The 21903-nt window shown below is 37.1% G+C and overlaps 1 protein-coding gene across 4 annotated transcripts in view; it reads left to right on the plus strand.

The window, feature by feature from the left end:
- MGAT4A (alpha-1,3-mannosyl-glycoprotein 4-beta-N-acetylglucosaminyltransferase A) overlaps positions 1 to 21903 on the plus strand; it is a 73571-nt gene that overhangs the window by 20865 nt on the left and 30803 nt on the right. For all 4 annotated transcript variants that reach the window (XM_088051959.1, XM_005516526.3, XM_088051960.1 and 1 more), the window contains 3 exons: positions 7247 to 7414; positions 9977 to 10117; positions 12643 to 12776. In XM_088051959.1, the coding sequence (XP_087908085.1) occupies positions 7247 to 7414; positions 9977 to 10117; positions 12643 to 12776 (443 nt within the window). The remainder of the gene's footprint in view (positions 1 to 7246; positions 7415 to 9976; positions 10118 to 12642; positions 12777 to 21903) is intronic.

The following is a 21903-nucleotide window of genomic DNA, read 5'->3' on the forward strand; positions in this document are numbered from 1 at the left end:
GCAATGGAAATAAAGAGTAGCTGTGATGGATTGTTTTGGTAGATAGAAATAGTGAATTGCTGAAATGACCCATCAATTTGAATAACAAGATTAGGGATAAAAAAATTACTTGCCCACTTGTTTTCCTGCATCTTGATTTTGTTTGTTTGTTTTCTATTGCAGAAAATGTCTTGTCATGATTAGTAGGATGTATTTTTTGATACATCATCTACCATATTTTCCTGTCTTTAATTTCACAGAGTATTATACTTACAAAAATTTGCATATTCTCTAGTCCCTTCAAAATAATAAAACAGCTTTATGAATAGGCATAGCTACAAACTCTGTAACTAAAAAGGCCCACAGAATCAAGTGTTCAAAGAGGACTGATAAAATTTGACCTTGAGCAGTTTTCTTAAGAGCTTTTATTTATAGCATGTCTTGTTGTTAGCCTTTACAGTATACTGCTTTATTTGTATTTGCATGGTTGATTGCTTTACTGCTTTGGATTTTATAACTCATCATAGCTTGTTTATGAAAGGTTTTAATTTCACTTTAAGAGTAGGGAAGCTAATTAGCTTTTGTTGAGTAGTCATCCATGGTAATACATTGTAACATTTCAAGGACACCATATATCAGCATTTAGCCAGTTTTGAGACAAGTCAGAGTCTAATTTGTGGGCATGCTTGAGCTTTAAACTTAGGGGACAAATTTTGGTAACACCTTCTTTACTCTTTACTGTTTGACATTGCTGATTATGAATATGATTTGTACCTATGTGCAGGTTTTGACACTTGATAATTAGTTCAGCTTGGTACAATGTTTTGCTGTTTTTATAAGTCTAAATGTCACAGGAGGATTCTGGAACATCTTTAATATCTCTCTTGTGTGGACATAGCTTTTTGTCTGTGCCTGTGTGATTGGTTTGACAATTCCTCTGCTTGCCTCCCCTCGGTCAGACATTTGAGAATGCAGGGCTTCCTTTGTGCCTTGTGAATATCTTCTGTGCTCTGGAGTCACTTCCAAAGGGCAATGGAAACAATGTTCATGCTATCTCAGTAAATGCCTTTGTCAAAAAAAAAGTGTCAGTTTTAAGATGAAGTTTAGAGTTACTTAAGTGCTAGAATGGTAAGAATTTTATTTTTTATACTAGATAAATTAACATTTTTTTGGCTGACAGTGGAAATGATTTAGTCTACCACATATTAGCATAGCAGGATTTTAATTTAAAAGGATATCTGCTTTTAAGAGACGGAGATGAGTATTTTATCAGTAATACTACAAATGTGATGGCATGTAAGTTACTTGGGTATTATGAACCAAGCATGGTCTAAAAAATTCTCGTTGCTTACATCTGTGGGATTGAAGTGCAGGTCTGTGCAGGCATGATCATGACTTACTGGATACTGATTTACCTGATACTACAACTTCATGGATCACATAAAACATCTGATTTTACAGGAAGTGCAGAACTTAATTTTTATACCTCACTTAGCTCAAACAAAGAAATGTTCCTGTAAGAGCTGTGCCAGATTGAATGGGCTGGCATGCTGACAAATCCCTAATTCACTGGGAGTAAGCTCCTCTTGCCTCACCACTGACTGTATGAAACCCAAGGTAGATGCTTGCTGCCAGTTAAGACCTCTACTCTGTATCAGCCTGTAAACTGATCAACATCCTTGATGGGAGTGTAATGAATTAATACATGAAGCTTGTTAGTGTCTCTGACCCATGGCATGATGGTAACTACTGTAGGGTTTTATAATGGGAGTAAATGAGTTGTAGAATAACTAATCACAGAAATACCTGAGTTAGTGCTTATTACAGTGTGTTCTCACAGGTTCAAACATTTATTTAATGGAATTTTAATAACTCTTCAACAGGGTGTACAGAAAAATAAGGCTTTTGCTGTGGAACCTATAACTTGTAAAAGCTGAAAGGTTGTCATTAGGGTGGGCCATAAACTGTTACATTGGCGAATGTAGGACTGTTGCCAGTGACACACGCTTAATTTGAATAATGATATAAAGTTTCCCCAGTTGGATAGAGGAAAAGTCCTGTTGTATCAGGTATCTATTCCTTCTCTAGGTGTTTTACTTACTGAGCATTTGTGTACAATTCTTTGTTGCCAAGCAGAGCCTTTTGTCTGTGTGTCCTGTTGTTGTTTAATGAAAAAAGGGGGTGAGGTTTCTCTCATTCAGTTGGATAAAGGCAGAATATATAAATTGGGCCTTCAATTTATTGGCAAAGCTAAGCCCTCTGTGCTTGTCTTGCTGTCTTTTTTGAGTGCCAAGTCTATGGCTGGTTACCTTTTTGTCTGTGTGGCAGATCCATCACTTTGGGTGTTTAGCTGGTTTGAAGGAAAGCTCAGCTGCCTGCTTGTGATATGGGAAGGTCATAAAGCTTTTCCTCATCTTGTCTGATGCATCTGCCTTTGGTACAACCAGCCATACTAACAAAGAGCTCTTGAGTAACTTATAGCATGTCTTTTATTTCATTAATTATTTATTTATGTGAATGCAGCCACCTTAGTTCAACATTCTTAGTTCAACATGTTCAATTTTCAGTTATGAAAATGGCCCGCGATTTAGTATGTTTGGGTGATTGATAAGATAAATAACAGCTTGCAAAGCTTTCATACTGCTTTTTATGTTGTAGGCTGTAGTTGTTTTAGCAGACAGTCAAGGCTTTCCTTGATGAATAGTGGCAATACTGAGAATTGCTGAAACATTCTTGGGTTGTGAAAAGGTGTTCAGGCAATTCTGTTTCCTTTTACAAGTGTGTATTTCACTCGGTTTAGAAGTGCACTCAAATAGTTTCTTCATAATGTTTGCATGTTAGGATAGAATAGACTATTTCAGTGGAAGGGGGAACTACAGCAGTCATCTAGTGCAGCTGCCTGACCAGGGCAGACCAAATGCTAAAACACAGTGTTACGGTCATTGCCCAAATGTCTCTTAAACTCTGATAGGCTTGTGGCATTAAAAAAATGTAACTTTGCTGAAAAAGTAACATGTACAAAAAACTATACTGTTGATGATTTTTATTGACTTTGAAACTGTATAGCCTTAAAATTGCTTTGATTGAGTTTCCACAGTATTTTTTCTGTTTTGTTGTTCAGTAGATATTTAATTTGGAATTAGAATACAGCAAGTATTCTGGCAGTGTTGGTTATTTACCTGCAATTCAGATTTATGCTATTTCAGTTGAGCTGAAATACTCTGCAAAATGCTTTTCTAAACTCAAACTACAGCCTATTTTCATATTCCTTTACTTTGATGTCCCTTTTTATCTCAAGGGAAAGCTCTTTGCTGTTACAAAAAGCAAGGATTGAAGTACATAAACAGATTTTTCAAGAAATACAAAAGCCCAAACAAAGAAATTAGGTGCATGCTAAGATGTTCAGAAACTCCATGTTTTAAAACTTGGAATTTTTCTTCAAATTTAGACAACTCTTAAGCAAGTTATGTAGTCAAGATTATCTATGGCTAAGAGGAGAGTGGACTAAGTTTGTAATTTTGGGTTAGTGGTGTCTTTTTGGAATAACTTTATTTTTTTAACACTTATTTAGTAGGAGAACCATAAATAATGCAGAGGAGGCTGAGAGCTGAGATTTCATCTCTGGTAAAAAACTGGCAAACCACCAGAGTTTCATTTGAATTTTCACTTTTCAAAATACTGCATCAACTTTCAAGAGAGCTTGTCTAAACTCTAGGTTCTGCATATTTAAGAGAACGTATGGCAACAAAGGAAAAAGGTTGATAAAGTACTGGTTCAGTTGCCATAGTGTTGGGAGAACTGCACAGCTTCTGGCCAGCTAAAGTATTTAGGCTTTAGCTCCTGGAGTTTTGCTGGACCAACTAGAATTTAAGAGAAAAATGATGGAGAATTAATGCTTTCAGTTCTCAAGTAATTTCTTAACAAGGTATTTATTTTATTTGATCTTTCTAGCTTCCAGAGAAAACTGTGGAAAATCTTCTCATTTCAATGTAAAACAGTACATTTTTCTTAAATAAAAATACGCTCATATGCTGAAATTATTGGAGACCAAATGTCTTCAATACTGGCTACAGCTGCTGTTAGAGGGATGTTTTGTTTGTCAGAAAATAGACAGGATATGTTTGGTGTTCTTTCATCAGTGTTGTAAGGCAAATAACTTACTGTCTGAACGCCTTCTTCTGTTTTCTTAAATAATTCTATATTTCTGCATGAGAATAAGAACAGAATACATAATCCTATAGAAAAAGAATAATTTTTTACTGATGGTGATCACTGACCTCTGTTTTGTCTGTACTTTTAGGCTCAGTACTCTCCTTTTTACTGTAATAACAATCAAAAAAAGTGTTTTCATACTTCTGGACAAGAAATCAATTCAGAGAAATCTCTGAACAATAAAACACTAAATGGTCAAATGTATCTTGAAAATATCAGGTGCACTACTGACTTTTTTGTATATACAATGCTTACAAGTCAGCTTGTCATAGAACAGGGTATCTCAATTGTAAGGGACCTGCCAAAAATCATTTAGTCCAACTGCCTGTCCACTTCAGGGCTTACCAAAATCTAAAACATGTTATTAAGGGCATTGTCCAGATGCTTCCTAAATACTTTATGTGCTCTAGAAAGCCTGTTCCAATGTTTTACCAGTGTCTCAGTAATGAAATGCTTTCTAATGTCCAATCTGAGCATCCCTTGGCACAGCTTAGGACCATTCCCATGTGTCCTGTCACTAAACACCAGGGAGAAGAGCTCAACACATCCATCTCCAATCTGCTCCACTCAGGAAACTGCACAGAACAATGAACTCACCCCTCCAACCTCATTTTCTCCAAACTAGACCAATCCAAAGTCCCCAACCACTCCCCACAGGACGGATCTTCCAGCCCTGTCACCAGCCCTGTGTTGCTCTCCTCTGGATGTATTTATAGAACTCCACATCCTTTTTAAACTGTGGGGCCCAGACCTGCACACAGCACTCCAAGTGAGATTGCACCAACCACTGTCTTTCCTTCATTTTGCCTTCATCTGTGGGGAGGGTGATTTTATCATAGAATTATACCAAATTAGTTAAATAGGACCTTCTCTACCAAGCTTGAGCTCAGTCAAAGTTCAGATAAAAATAGATTCTTAGATTTTATCTTGTAGGCTCATTCTCAAGTATTCAGAAACTCTGAAAAGTCAAATTAGAATATTTATGAACTGCTGATGGCTTAAAGGATGCTTTTCTAAAGTCTGGGACATGTGGTCACTGCCAATGGTGGTACTGTAAGAGTCCTTTCTCCTTTGCCTTTCAGTATGTGATAAAATTTGTTGTGTTTGTTTGTAAGTAATAAGTACCTGAGCAGTTATGTTTGAAGTACTGAAAGTAAGCTAAAGATATAAGTGTTAAACATTTAAATTTAATTTGTTTCATTTAAAAGTACAGGCAGCCACCAAAATGCCAAATTACACCTTAATCTCCAAAAACATGACAAGTGCTAGCTCTAGTAGTGTTAGAGATGTAAATGTTTTACGTCACTTAAGTTCACATAAGCGAAGAATTATTTTTTTTGTGTTGTTTTGCATAAATAACTAGAAAAATACTCTAGGGTAGTAGACTTAAAATCTTACTGTATTTGTAATCTTAGAATTTTTTTGTTATACTTGACTGAATAATATTGTGCCTAATGGAAAAAAAAAATCTCCATGTACTTGTGAAGGATAGGTGCCAGGAGTTTATGTATCTTTTAGAGCAACCTCCTTAACCTAGATATGTCTGGTTGAGGGAACTGTGAGAAGTTGACTACTCATCTAGTATTTCTTAAAGGAATTAATGCTTTTGAGGTCTCAAGTACCATGAATGCAATACCAGTACAGTTCACTGGAAGCATCAGGACTGAACTACTTTGTTAGTTGTCATTGGCAAATAAGAATGGCCTTCATGCCAGAAACTCCAAAAAATTTTCACAGTCTTCTAAGTGCTGCTGACTAAAGCGTCAATTCCTATTTCAAATAGCAGCCTGGATTCAGTCAGCATTGTGTAGTGTGCCTAGCACAGTGTTGTGGGCCAGCATCTGTGTTCTGGGTTTGTTGGCACAAAAGCAATAACCATTTGGTTTTGATGAAAGAAGCAAAATAAAGCTGGCAAGGGAAATGTTTTTAAGAGGTAGTGAACTATGGTTTTATTTTTCTGTCTTCAAAACAGAGGGCATTTTAGTTAATTAAGTTTTCTAAACATAATTGAAGCAGTACATCCCATCTATCAACAGAAAAAAAAAAAAAGAAAGAGAATAAATGTAAATTGAAATAATTTGGAGGAAAAGTAGCTATATTAACATGGGAAGTTGACTCTAATTCCTTTTTTGCCCCATGACTTATGTAATATAGCAACAGGAAGAGTTGCTTGCTAAACTTCTAAATTGCTTGCTAAACTTCTGCTTTCAGACCATTGCAATATAAAAAGACTAGGAATGGGTAGGTAAATAACAAAAGAGAGATGTCTGTGGATGTCAACTGAGTGACTGGAATATTGATTATGAGTTACAAATTCACTTAAAATACTCCAGTCAATATCTTTGTATTGGTAGAAGGAGGGTGATAGTGATGATGCTGAGCAGAAGATTTGAGGAAGTTGCCAATAGGAAGAAGGAAGGATACAAAATCCAGCCCCACTTACTTTACTGGGTGTCAAGGGCAAAGGGAATATATCAGCAAATCAGTTTTGGTGTTTCCATCTCCCCTTTGGTCCCCTGTCAAGAGTATGTGTATGAATCAACATCAGCAGAATTTTGATAAAAAATTTTGTTCTTTAGTTCTCAGGCACTGACCATAATATTAAGTTAAAACTTGGGTTTAAAATTGATCTGTCTGAAGTACTGTCAAGTTCCACTCATCCTTACAAAGTATTAAGAGGGGTCTTTCAGAAGATGTAACCTGTGCTTTTGTAAGGAGCCACTCCTGTTTGGCTTCATAAAAGAAATGGTTTGTGGGCGTCTGTTCCAAGGAATGGTTCAGAACTGCCTGGTGCTGGGTGCTGGGTACTCGGGGTTACCCTGGTCTGTGCTGTGGTGAGGGGCATCCCCCTCACTGCCTGCCCTGCATCCTGGTGTGGTGCAGCTCGCTCTCCCCTCCTGCGCTGTGTAGGTGCTGAGGCACCCAGCTCCTCAGGTGGGGCTGTGCCAGGCTCTGCCTTCCAGGTGCTGCAAAGCCAAGCAGCGTTAGATCTTGTTGGACCTGTCAGCAGGGGCTTGTTTCTGCAAATAACTGGGATTGTGTTTTTTCTCCCTAGAAAAGTTGATTGCCTATCAGCGGGAGTTTCACGCTTTGAAGGAACGTCTGCGCATTGCCGAGCACCGCACGCTGCAGCGCTCCTCCGAGCTCAACGCCATCCTGGAGCAGTTCAGAAGGGCCGTGGCAGAAACAAACAGCAGTAAGAATGCAATGAATAATTTTTCAGGTACACACTCTGAGATATTTTTTGTAACTCAGCAATACCAATATCTCTTCTGACTACTATAGTAAACTCAAGAAATTGCTATCAGGAAAGCCAAATGAAACTGTTCAGCAGTGTGAATAAAAAATGTGTAATATGTTGCATCTGGTGTGGGTGGTTTTGGTTTGTTTTTTCCAGTTGTTGTTCTTAATGATTCACCCACCCTTATTCAGTCCCTAAAGTTGTAAGAATTACTTACTCCACGCCTAGCTCCTGAAGTTTGGAACTTCTGGTTACTTACTTATTACATTGAATATATTTTGACAATTAATTTACATCACTTTTTAAATAGTCAGAGGGGAAAAGTGAGCAAACAGAAGAAATGGATGAACTTGAAGCAGTTAAAATATGCTTAAAAGTCAACTGGAAGGAATTAAATCATATGGACTGAAGTGTTGGTTACGATTTGTAAAAAAAGTATGGGAAATGGCCTTTTCAATAACTAGTGATTAAACTAGTAAAATCTTCCATAAGTTTTTACCCATTTTGGAGATGGATGTCAGGTTTATAAAAAGCTGTTTGGCAGTATTAGAGAAAAACACTGCAATATTCATGTGACTATTGATGTTAACTTCTAAAGTCACACTGTTACGGTTTCATTGCTCTGATGTTTGTGGATGGAAAATGAATAACAAATACATACAAATTTTCTGTATTTACCTGTAGAGATCTGACTTGGTAGGTTGCAGAAAATTCACTGTATTGGTCGAATAAGGAGCTGATTCCTGAAGGGTTTTGCAATTCAAAAGCCTGGAACAAGATTTTTGAATGTTTTGTCCAGTTGCATTTGTGCTGTTTTTTGGGCTTTTTTGTTTTGTTTTGGGGGTTTTTTGTTGTTGTTTTTGGGTTGGGTTTTTTTTCTGGGAAGTGGTTATAATTATAGGCTCTAGTGCTGATGCCACTCATGAATTGCTGTCTGACACTAATGGCCTGATCTCAGTAGTTCCCTGGATCTCCAGGAACTGCACACATAGAGGTTACATTTAGCTTGGTCTATAAATCTTCCTATTTCATGTGTGTGGTTCTGCTTTTAAAGTAAAGCATGGAGGAGATAAAATAATTTTGATTCTGGATTTAGGATTAAGTTATTACACATTTGTTATTAAAACTGACTTAACTTGCTTTTAGGTAATACAAGGAGTTCTTTTCTTCTGATGCAGCTGAAAGTACTAATTCATTTAACATTCTACCATGTCTAGATCCCAGCTGGGATGGACATCCACATTTTTCCATGTAGAGCCATAATGAGAAGCCAGCTGAATTACTGAGCTTTTGTGCTCAGAACATAGTATTAGATAGTATTATGAATACTTAAGTGTATTAAGCTTAATGAAAACCCATTTGCTCTCTTTGAAGCTGAAAGAATTCTAGATTGTTTTGTAGATCCTTATTCATTCAAACAAAGAGCTGTCATACTAGGGCAGAATTTAGTTCAGGTTTTGCAGATGAAGTTAAAGAAATGTTAGCAGGAAAAGTAAAATGTGTCTGTATTGGAGTCTATCAAAATAGACGTATCTGCTTATGGCATCTATTTACAAAGCTTTTTGCAAGGTTGGAGATGATTAGGAATTTAGTTTCACCTAAAAAAAAACATTTTAAAAACCCCTAATCATACAGAAACAAAATCTACAACAAAACCCATCTATCTTTGTAGAAGCTCTGTTCAGAATCTGAGAGGAATTACACTTATGGCTTTCTTTTTCTTACTTCTCAATTTTATCTCAAGAAACTTTGACTACAGTTTTTACTTAACTTGATATTATAAAGCCTGTAAGTTTTCGAAGATCCATATGCTATCATATTTGTCATTTGAAATGAGTTGTTCTCACACTTGATGCAAGAAAACCAACACACACAGCAGGGTAATTTTACAAACTGTTATTTTCAACTTTGAGAGCCACCTGGACATACTGAAAGGCAGTTGCACCAGAAAGAGCAAGAATGCTTCAAATGGAATCTAGTAGGATAATTATATTCTAATGGACTAAATTAAATTTGCATTCTTTTTTTTTTTCCCAGGAATACTCAGAATATCAACTGTATGTTTAATGCTATTTTATTTTGTATCTTTATGTGCAGTCTATTCTAATATGTATTCATAGCTCTGAAAAGTTATTTGCAGTAGTGTTTGCTGGATAGTGATGACCTCTGTAAGCAAAAGTGAAAAATTATCTAGGGAAATAAGCCTCCCATTTGATTAATTGGGAAAAAACCCCAACAAAACCACCAACCCCCCCCATAAATGGAACATTCTTTACTTCTGTAAATTCACAATAAATCTTATGTGATCAGGTAAATATTAACTGTATCTGTAACAAGGTTATAGGTGCAAAATAGTCTTGGCCATTGTTTATTAAAAATATAGAAATAAGAAAAGGCTTCCTTTGTAGACAAGATACAATGACTCAGAAAAGTGCACAATTTATTCTGTCTTTCAGTTAAGACCAAGCCTTTTGTACTGTTTACAACTGCTTAAGACTTCATATTGTTTGTTTTCTGCATTACTGATTTCCTGTATGTTTGCAGATGAGACACTGAAATTGTTAAAAGAGCTAACAAGTAGAAAATCTCTTCAAGTGCCAAATATCTATTACCATTTGCCTCATTTGTTGAAAAATGAAGGAAGTCTTCAACCTTCTGTGCAGGTTGGCCTTGGAAGGACAGGAGGTATGCTGATATGATGGTTATTTCATGTTTTATATCTGGAGGACCTTCTAGTTTTAGAAAAAGAATTTACTGTATTTCTTGGTAGATCAAGGACATCTCATTTAACTTGTGTGATACTGATATCCTTTGAATTCGCACTGAATCCGAGATGAAAGGAGCTTGGTTTCAGCTTTGCTCTTTTCTGCATAATCTCAGTCACACCCCAGGTCATGTTAAGGTGCACATTAAGAAGCATTTAGTTTTGATGAATTTTATTGTAGCTAAAAGGAAACAAAGCTCAAGCATTTCAGATTCTGAGCTGCTAATGGATATATCCCTTTGGCTTTTCAGATTTGTGGGGCAACCATTCATGTTTATAATTATTTTAGCTTTGATGTTTCTGTTGTTCCGAACAGTGTTTTTCAATGTATAAATTAAAAGTTGAGAGAACAAAGATAATCAGATATAATTGCATCAATAAAATCTGGACAGTCATTGGAGGGGAAAATAAATTCAGTGTTGTAGTTACTCCTGGCTTGCATTTTTTCATTAATTCAGTAAGTTTGATTGCTTCTTCTTTTAACAGAAGGCATGCCTGTATGACAAATGTGTGGACTCAGGCCACAGGTTTATTTTTCTGACTATAAATACCTTCCATTTCAATGTTGTTGTTCAGGGAGGAAAACTCTAATAATTCGTTATTGTTTTAAGTGAAGTCTGTGTTATGTCCCCCTGGGAATATATGGCAGAAATTTGGAATTACAGAATAGGAATTGTAACCAAGTTTATTTAATTAAACAGAGGGAGGGAATTCAGGGTTTCAGGACTTCATGAAGTCTTTCACTCCAGTCCTGCTGCTATCTGCAATGTTCCCAGTAGGTAGCCAGTCCTGGTTACAGTACAGAAGAAAAACTGTGGAAAAGTTAAGCAACACAGGACTCAGATGGCCTGCTGAAAGATGGTGTTAAATAAGATTGTAGCTGGGGATATATTGCTTTGCATTTGTTAGAGATAAGGAATTTCGTTGAGGAACTTCCATCCAGTTCTGTTGTCTTGGACTTGTTTTATTAGAAGAACCAAAACCAGATGCAAGGAAAGTAATAGAGGCTTTCAGCAGTATTATCTTAAAAGATGACTTCTGAGAAGTTAAACACTTGAATTTTGAAGAATTCTTATACTGGTTTTATTTTTAAACTTAAGTTAGGGAGTTTAATCACTCTTGGTGCACCTTGTCTGAATAATACCATGATTGTTGACTATTTCCCCTTGTATTGGGGTTGGTGTGACAATGTTTTGGTTTCAGGGAGGCTACAGGGATGGCTGTTCTGAGAGAGTGACAGCAGCTTTCTCTATGTCCAGTGGAACCAATAGCCAGACCAGCAACACTGGAAAAATAGATTGAAGAGCAGGGGGGGAAAAACTGCCCAGGGGCAATTGCAGCTGGACAGAGGAGTGAGAACATGCAAGGTCAGTGCAGAAGGAGGGGGAGGAAGTGCTCCAGGTGTCGGGGCAGAGAGTCCCCTGCAGCCCATGGTGAAGAGCATGGAGAGGCAGCTGCGTCCTTGCAGCCCATGGAGCAGATATCTACGTGCAGCCTCATGTCACAGCAGGTGGATGCCCAAAGGAGGCTGTGACTCCATGGGAAGCACACATGGGAGCAGGGTCCTGGCAGGATCCATGGAGAGAGAAGCCCACAGTGGAGCAGGTTTGCTGGCAGGACTTGTAACTCTGTGATGGACCCACGCTGGAGTAGCCTGTTCCTGAAGGACTGCAGCCTGTGGAGGGGACCCATGCTGTAGTGGTTTATGAAGAACTGCAGCCTGGAGTGGGAAGTGGGAAGGACTTACATTGGAGATGTTCATGGAGGACCATCTGCCATGTTGGGGGGACCCTGTGCTGGACCAGGGCAAGAGTCTGAGGAGTCCTTCCACTGAGGAAAAAAAAGTGGTGGAGATGTGATGAACTGAATTCCAGCCTTCATTACCCATGCCCCTATGCTTCTGGTAGGGAGGAGGTAGAGAAATGAGCTGTAAAGTTGAGACTAGGATGAAGGGAAGGGTGAGGGAAAGGTATTTTAATATTTGTGTTTATTTCTCATTACCTTATTTTCATTTGAATGGAATTAATTAACTTCCTCAAGTCTGATTTGACTGTGACAGTAATTGGAGAGTGATCTCTCCCTGGTCTTACTTCTATCCACTTTACTTTTTCTCCTCTCTGTCCAGCTGAGGAGTTGAGTGATAGAGCAGCTTTGGTGGGTACCTGGTGTCCAGTCAGGATCAGTATACCACACCTACACATTAGTCTAGCATGTCTAGGACTGGGGTTTTTATGTCTGCTTGTTTGTTCTGAGCATTGGTGTTAACTAACATGGTGTTAGTCATGCTCATGATGTTGGGTAGCATAATTTTAAACTATTTTAAATTACTGCTATCTCCACCTTTTAATCCTTTGCATTTGTAAAGCAATGCCTCATTGCAAGATTTTTGTTTTCTATCTTGTGTATGCCATCACTGAAAGTACCTTTCTGGTTTGTTTGATTTCAGTTTCCATTGTAATGGGAATACCTACAGTGAAAAGAAAAGTCAAGTCTTACCTTACAGAAACTCTCCACTCCCTTATTGATAAGCTGTCCCCTGAAGAAAAACTGGATTGTGTTATGGTTGTCTTTATAGGAGAGGTAATTGCTTCAATTTTTTTATATGTTTTCTTAACCTGCCTTTAATCCAAAGTAACACTCCATAAAGGAACTGATGAGGATCTACTTTTTCTTCAAGATGCAGACAGATGACTCTCTCCTTCCAGGAAAAGGAAAGTGTCAGTCTTGGGTTTCTGAGAAATAATCCTGAAGAGCCCAGCTTTTTCTATTTATCAGGGGAATGGTGGCCATGGATTCAGTGGCGTGGTTATTTTGCAAATCTTGTGTTTATATATAGTGACAAAGATGTGCTATTCCTTCAACAGAAGAAAAATGGAAAATGGAAAAATGGAAAGAAAAGGAACTCTGTTGTAGGGGAGAATGTCTCCCATTTTCTTTATGCTGCTGCTTATTCCTCTGTCAAACGAGTGCTGCAGTTCGAGATGTGAGGCACAGATTGTTATTGAAATAATTTTCTCGGCAATGTGGATGTTTGAAGCCCAGACCTTTTAATGGATTAATTCAGTGTTCAGTTGTACTGTTTGTTCACTTTGGCTCTGATTTAGTGGAAATCAAATTTAGGAAAATGATAGAGTACTTTCAGAAATAATTCTGTTGGATGCTGGGAATTGCATGTACCTATTTTGTTCTCTATGCTTTTCTCAGAAATCTGACTTGGACAGTGGGAAATTTATATTTATGTTTGACCTTCATCCATCTAACTGTAGTGTTCTGCTGAAACAGTCTTTTATAAGTCCCACAGATGAAGATTCAAATCCCCAATTATAGCTGAAAATTATTTTAATTTAGTGAGCCAGTGTCCATTCAGGGATGAATCAGTGGAAAATCAGTATTTTAATATTTCTATTATCAACATATTTTAAAACTTTCCTTGGAAAGTTTGTAAACATTTTGCTTTTATCTGAGAATTGTTTCTTAGTATTTTCTAATGCAAATTGGTCTATTTTCTTTTTCTTGACAGCCAGTCAAAAACTATCTGTCTGGATAGATACTGCTTTTCTGGGGAAAAAATAGATGCGTTTAAAACATTGCTTGGTTGAGAACATCAGTGGAATAGAATTCTTCCTGAATTACTGGAATGTTGTGTTTTCTTCACTGTGTTAGAGAAATTTTATTGGCTGTGAGTGTGGCTTCTTTTCAAGGTTTAAAACTGAAGTTTCTTTTGTTTTGCTTAAGGAGGTCTGAGCTATGAGGACTGTCTGTTATCATTGGATTCTCTGTCTTCTGCAAAATTTGGAATAGGTATGAAGTGTCCCCATCTGCACCATCTTTTGTTGCATTAGACAAGCCATATTGCTGTACCTGGGCTTTCTATAGCTGGAAACTTTCTTCCTTTGAGGTGGTGTGGAATACTCTCACCTTGGCAGTGATTCTACAGAAGTGACCACCAGTGAACTGAACATTTTAACATGGGAGCTACTGCTCCTGTGCCCATGGAGAGTTGTGTGGTTGGCTCTGGAGTGGGGTACAGTTACCCCCTGTGTCTTTCCTCTTTATTCCACTTTGAGAGCCATTCTTTGTGCTTATTCAGGTACCTCTTTTGGGCACAGCAAGTCAGGAACGTATGGGAACATTTGAAGAATCCAGGTTTAAATTTTTGTTCTCTTGTAACTGTTTGCTAGACTTGCATTTCTTTTTCTTTACTCCATCCAATTTATTATCTTTCCTTCTTTATTCTTGGACCATGTTTTTTATTTCCTTAAGCTAAATATCTTACTGTTTGCTTTGTAATTGCTACAGGGGACTCTCTACATGATTAATATGGTGCATTGAATACTTCATCCTGAATTATGCTGTGCTTTTTCTGACTTGTTCTGTATATTTCAGTTTCCTTCTGCAAGATGGAAAGTGTAGGTTTATTAAGCATTTTCTCTGGCTGTTTGAAGGAAGGCCTACTCCTCTGGTAGACTGCTGTTTCTCCTTAAACAAAAAGAAAGGCTGTGTCTTTTAAAATAGCCTTATCTGTGGGGTATCCTAGCCTGAAATGCATTAGGCTGTTGCTGTCATTAGCATGTGCAATAATAAAGGCTTATTAAAACTACATTAGAACTTTGACCAACTATGCTTATATTAAAAACTATGTCAAAAGTTTATAAAAAAAGGTATGGCCTCTGCTCAAACATATGTGCAGTTTAAGTACAGCAAGAAATGGTCATAGGGTGAAGTTATGTAATTTTGCTAATAAGCTTTAAATTACTATCTGTGCCTTGTCTATAGCTTGTAGCAACAACAAAAAAAGGAGCACAAGACTACAAAAATGGTTTTAGAAGAAAATTACAGGGAAAAAGCATTTAAAAGGGATTTTAGTATTTTTCTTGCTATCTTTATTCCAGAAATCAAATTTACAGTTTTTAAGAAGCATTGCTGGGAGCCATAGTTGTGGACTGTAATCTCATTGTGCTAAGCATGCTACAAAACTCTTCTAATACTGCTATTTTTTAGTAGTTCAATCTCACTCATTTCTTGTAATTTCATTTTTTTACTAGAAAACAAATTAGAAGGCTAATGGCATTCTGCAAACATCATCAACAGTGTAAACAGAGGAGCTGGTAAATATAGATGCATTATGGTTGCTAAATAAAGAGATCTGCATATTCATTTACTGTATGGATATTTCTCAGTAATATAATTGTACACAGTAAATTCCCATACTGGAACTTAAAGGAACTCAGAAATATCTCAGCTGATGTGATAACTAATCACCAATTTAAATAATTACTAGAATTGCTTGACAGTAAACTGTTCAATTGTCCTAGTTACTGACATATGTCTGTGTTCTCCAATTAGTTAGAATAACTTTATGGCGGAATAATTTGCAGGTATTCATTAGGATGACTAATAAATAGGTATGATTCATTATTCCTTAATACTTCAAAATCTTTTTATTCCCCCTCACTATGTAGCTAGTTCCTAGCTCGTATGCGTTGAAAACAATTGATTCAAATCTCATTAACCTGTTTTGTATGAGAACTTGTTTTCAGCATAAGACATAGAATCTAGGTTTAAGAAACCATGAACTCGAGGTTAAAATTGTTGTCTAATATTTTTATTTAATAAGGTTTGCAATTAACATGGGAAGCATGGTTTTGAAGTACTTTAAATGATTATAGTGGAACAATAGACATATATATACACACACAACTGAATATGAGAAAAATTAGAATACTTTCCTACTATCTAAACAAAATGTTGGGTTTTTTCTGTGGGGAGGTCTTATTTGCAATGAAGAAAATGCATCTTAGACTTGTTCTAAATATATCAGAAATTACTGTCAGTCCACTTCATTAATCAGAGACTGCACTTAGCACAGTCTTCTCTACAAACAGTAATCAGTGCATGCTGGAAAGACTATAAGCCCTTGATTTGACCAAAAATATGAGAAGGACAAATCATTTCAGGAAAAATTGGAAGACACTACAGGTATGCAAAAGCATTTTTTTATTTCTGTGTGCTGCTGATTACATTTGACTAGGTAGTAATTGACCAGCAATTTGTTCTTGGAGCATTAAGCCACAAAGTATACTTTCTTACATATTCCTTATTTAAATCTTACTCTGTTGTTCCATGTACAGTTCAGTTAAGCTGTAAGAATTTGCATATCTTGATTATCTTTTACTGTCACTGTGTTATCTCTATGTAAACAGTGTCTGCTAAATTAAAAGATGCTGATCTTTAATAGTGTTTTTTCTGTGCTCCGTCTGTGGAGAATCATTTTTTTATCTATTACTTCTTTGGAAAAGTTTCTATCCTGATTAGGTCAGTGTGACACAAGCACCCAGCAAGGTACCATCCTGTGCACTGATATGAACAAAGTTTTAGCAAATTAAGGACTGGGTCAAATCTTGCTGAACCTGTTTTGCAGGTATTGACACTGCAGTACAATATATAAACCTTCTCCACAAAATAAACAAGCTTGTATTTTCACCTCTTCTTGCTCTGGACCTATAATATAAGAGAATTACAGTTCTTTCTGATCAGCAGCTCTCTTGATAGAAAGCAAGAGAGCATTTTGACTGTCTGGCTCTCAACCTGAATGTATTAGCATCATCCCAGCTACAGAGATGTTCATGCTTTCTGCTAATTATTTGTAAGCTGCCTCTTCTTGGAACTGCCCTGGAGAGTGTATTCCCAGTCTTGGAAAGATCTGACCTTGCATCTTGAGTTGGAGGAAGTCTAGTGTGTACATACATATATGTATGTGTGTAATGTATATAATACTTTAAAAAAACTCAAAGCTAATCAAAGCTGTTATGTCAAGATACATTATCTACACCAAATAATATTAAAGGCCTACACAGATGGGAATCTTTGTTTTGGACATCTCACTCAAAATTGATCCAGATGAGCACGCCTTCTTCATACACTGCCAGCTCTTGTATCTGAAATGGTAGCTTGACCTGTCAGTGAGAATTTGAGATATTTATTGTTATAGTTGATATTTATTTGGTTTTGCAGTCCCTACTCCTTTTTCACCTAAGCTTTAGTACACAGAAGTATGCTGAAGACTGCTGATGCTGGGCATATCCTATGTTGATAGGGTTTTATGCTTCTCTTTCCATGTCAGTGACTAGCAAAGTTTTTATAAGTAATGAAATCAGTGTTAAAAATCTTTCTTAGATCTAAGAAAAGATCTTTGACAGGGTTTGAAAACTTCAATGTACCTGCAACAAATTTGCTATCTCAGCACAAAGATAAAATCCAGGATTTTGCTCTTTCCCCAAGCCCTAGGATTGCATGACTGAAATGCTTCTCTGAGATACTTGCTGAGGTGCAGCTGGGCCACAATAACTACCTGATGCTCTTGGTAGGGGAGCATCACTGTTGATAGCCAGAGTTGTGTCTGATGTCTCTGATGACATCTAGGGTATTTTTGAGGTGGGAAGTAACAGTAATAATCTTATTTCAGAAGCATTGTAGCAGGTGACTTCATACTTGTATGGTGGACTGAATTGGCACTGAATTTTGGACAACACTATCAAGTTTTGCTACAGTCATCTGCCTTGACCTAAAAATTCCTTCTGTCCTCCAAATAAAGAGCACAAATTATAGAAGGTTACTTTAGACTGTACACAGCAACTGCCTGTCTTTTGGAAGACAAGCTGTCTAGACCATTTCAACAATGTACAGGCTTCCCCAAGGACAGTAAAAGGTTTCCCATGCTGCAAGGCAGCATATGCTGCTTTCTTTCAGACTCCACAAAACTAGTAGTGGCTGTATGACACCAGCATAACTTGCATCTGAATGTCTGGTCTTGAATTGTAATGTGATGCTTTTTGCTCTGGCTGGCCTTCTTAAAAACTCAGCTTGCTCTTTGACAGGCTGTTGTGGTTCACAGCACAATCCATATGGATATTTGCCCTCATGATTGAGGATCTGACAGGCAGGGCACAAGGGTAGGGAGAAACAAGAGTGGAGTGGTACAAGAGTATATTTGTATTCCTGCAATTGCTGCCAAAGGCTTTTGCGTCGTGAAACCCTGTCCTGAACTGCATTGGGTTAATCATAGAAATGACTGGAGACAGAAAGAAATTGCTTGCCTGTGTGGTAGAGGGGGGAATTTCAGTAAGGGAGAGATGAAGTCATTAGCTCATGTAGGACACAGGCTGCATTTTGCTTATGTAACATTAGCTGGTTATGTTATGACAGTATTCTCATTCCTGTTTCTTGCTTTGCATCTTGGTCTCAAGTTCCTGTATTTAACTTTAGCTCACTGCTTCAGATTCAAAAGAAGACACTGTATTCCTGAATATAATTTTTTTCAGGTGCATTTCTTGAACTCTAAAATATGATACTACCTTTTTCCACAGGTTTTGTTTATATACATACACTACTGCAACCACTGGAAGCCACTGCACTTCTATTCCTTAGGGCTTCGTCTTCACTGCATAAATATCCCAAAATAGTCCAAATGCCAAAGTGGCTGATTTTTCCTATGAAAATTTTGTGCCATGTATATAGGTAATGATACTTAGATGTACTTTTACTATTTCAATGCGAACTTTGCCTTTTCTGAAGACTGTAATTTTATATTGTCAAATTAAATATGTGGTAAAATTATCCCACTCCTATTCTATGGGATGATGAAAGATCAAAAAAAATTGTAATTAGTAAGCAATGAAATGACCACACCATGCAGATTAGCATGCTTGTTTCTCAGGGATTTTTTCATTCTTTGAAAGGTATTCTTGAATTATGTGAGACTTACCTCTATTAAGAGTTGAGATCTGGATAGTCTAAAGTTTAGATAAATTTCCAAGATGCTGAAAGGCCTCAAGGGCAAGACTTTGGAGGAGCAGCTGAGGTCTCTTGGTTTGTTAAACTTAGAGGAGAAGACTGAGAGGTGACTTCATCACAGTCTACAGCTTCCTTGAGGTGGCCAGTGGAGAGGGAGATGCTGATGTCCTTTCTCTGGTGACCATGACATGAAAATGGTGTGAAGCTGCATCCCAGGAAGTTGAGACTGGACACTAGGAAAGGTTTCTTTGCCGAGTGGTCAGTCACAGAAATAGGCTGCCAGTGTAAGTGGTTGTGGCACCATGCTTGTCAAAGTTCAAGAAGCATTTGGATGATGCCTTTAGTCATGTGGTTTAGTTTTAGGTAGTTGTTTGAGGAGCTGCATGTTGGTCTTGATGATTCTTTTGGGTCTTTTTTAGCTTGAGAGATTCTGTGGTTGCATGTTTTTTTCTATGCATCTACCACCTAGGACAGTAAATAAATTTAATATAATAATTTAAAATAATTTTAAAATAATTTTTATAATGCTATGGTTTTTCTTACATTTTTAGAAACAGTTTATCTTCTGTCATTCTTGAGGTTATGAAGTCAAGATTTAACAGTATGAAAGGGTTGATTCTTAAAAGTTGAAATCTTGGTTTTGTAGGACATTTGGCTAGCTGTTCATCAGAACTTTCTAACCTCTCATTTTGTCTGCTGGCTAATGTATTCTGCTGCTTTGCTGTGCACACACTCACTCATAAAAATTAATAAAGAAGACTGGAAAGTTCACTGCTGCTCTGGTTCTTTCTGCATTTGTTGAGAATAATGATGTCTGTTCAGACAAATGTTAGATTAATCACAAGCTTGATGTGCAGCCTCACCGGCACTATAGAAAAGCACTTTAGACAATCGTAGTACAGTATTTTACAAAAACAGAGGAAAACTTAACAATTTAACATTTATTTCACTGGCAATCTGCAACTTTAGTTTGTTCTACAACAGACTGAGGCCGTTTATAAAGAGAGATTTATCAAAGTATTCTGCATGCATTTCTCATCAAAATTGTTGATGTAAAGAAACCTTAGGTACAGCCATGTTCACTGGCTTATGAAACTCCACAGATCTTATAAACTAGAACCTTCTTTTCTTACTGAAAGTTTAGATAGGCTCAAGGGGATGCTAATGAGGTACCTTGAAGATGAGTCTACTGAGGAATATTAAATACACAAAATCACATCTGTCTCAGGAAGTAACCTGAACTGAAAGTAGTTGGAGTGTGGATGGTGGTAGCAGGAGGGGGTGCTGTATGTGCTTATCTTGTTCTTATTCTTAATTATGTATCTTTTCACGGCTGCCTTTGCTGGAAGCAAAGTGTTGATGGGGATCCAGCCTTGGTCTGCTGTGAATAAAGGAAGATGTCTTACTTCAAGTGTTTTGCATTCTCTTGAAGATCAGTAATTTCATGTGACTAGGAAGAAAGAACAGGCCAAAAGACTTGAACTGCTGATGCTAAAATAACCGTCCCTGTTCTCAGAGATTCACTCACCAGGACAAAGTTGTTTGTAAGGCTTCATGTGAGTCTGTTGATAAGATGCATCTTTGTGGCTGGAAATGTTAACTCTAACAGAAGAGGCCTAACAGAATTTTGCTCTTATTTGCTTTAAAGGGATTTAGTCTTAAAATGTTAATTTGTGCTTCTTTTTTAGGGGTCCAGAATTCCTAGGGATTTCTTTTACTCTTCAGCCATAGGAGTTTTAGTAAGAAAAAATTAATGTTTTAGTAATGCCTTTGGATTTGATAGACAAAAGCATTCATGGTATCATTGTGATCACCAGCAACATTTCATTTCAATAGTTACAAGCAGCACTGATACCATGAAATAGATTTTAAATTGGTCAGGTCCACTCCAAAGTTGACCTGTTATCTACCAGATGATTTTCACTAGAAGCCTTAAAAACAGGTAACACATTTTCTTTCTTAGTGGCTTCTTTGTATTAATCTGGATTTATCTTGTCCTGTTTAAGATTCTTGGAAATGAGCAGTCTTGTGTCCTTCAGGTTGATAAAGAGGACCTTGTATCTTGCATTGTCAGGGCAGTAAACACTTAATTCCTTTAAAATGGAGAATAGATTTTGATTAATAATGGATTTTTTTCCTGTTGCTTTTAAGCTGCTGACTGAGTTTATTGATACTACTTGAAAGATTCTTAAGATTTAATTTAGCTATTCCAGATTTCCTTCCATTGCTATCCTGCAAAGTTTTGTCTACTTAACTCTTCCCTTGTGTGTAGTCACAGCTTGATCAAATTTGTTGTGTATTCTCATACTTATTTCATGATGTTGTGTGAATTAACTTAAAAGTGCCACCTTCTTGGGACATGTCCATTCCAAAGGGTATTGGCAAAGATCCTACTTAGTGTTAGATGGGGCAACGGGAGGAGTTGATTGTCTCTTGAAGTTCTTAAGTGGGAAGAGGACAGTTGTCAATCTGAGGGGAAGGGCTTTGTGTTGAAATCCTGGTTCTCTATCTCATGAGCTGCCGGTAGATATAAATACAACTGCTTATTTAAAAATTATGGCAGAATACCAGTGTTTTAATGCACTTGATCATGGGAAAAATGACATCAACTCTTCTAATCTGCATTCTAATTTTTCATTCTAAAAGTGTCATCTGCTTTTGCACTACAGTGATACAGTGATTGCTAATTGAAAAGTAACGGTTGCCTATTAAGCCAGCAGTGGTATTTTCTGTATCTTATGTTCATAGCAGCTAGACTAAACGTTCTTAACTTTTTGTGACAGCCAAGAGTACAGTAGGAGGTTGGAAGACTTCAAGCTGCATCTTTTAAATTTGAGCCTATTGTGATTGCAGTTCTGACTGGGGAAACTGCCAGCCTTTCATTGAAGCATGCAAATAAATAGTGGGAAATAGG

This window comes from Pseudopodoces humilis, chromosome 2 (genome assembly GCF_049639895.1).
Source record: "Pseudopodoces humilis isolate 2021_Gansu_Grassland_sample_001 chromosome 2, ASM4963989v1, whole genome shotgun sequence".
NCBI lineage: Eukaryota > Metazoa > Chordata > Aves > Passeriformes > Paridae > Pseudopodoces > Pseudopodoces humilis.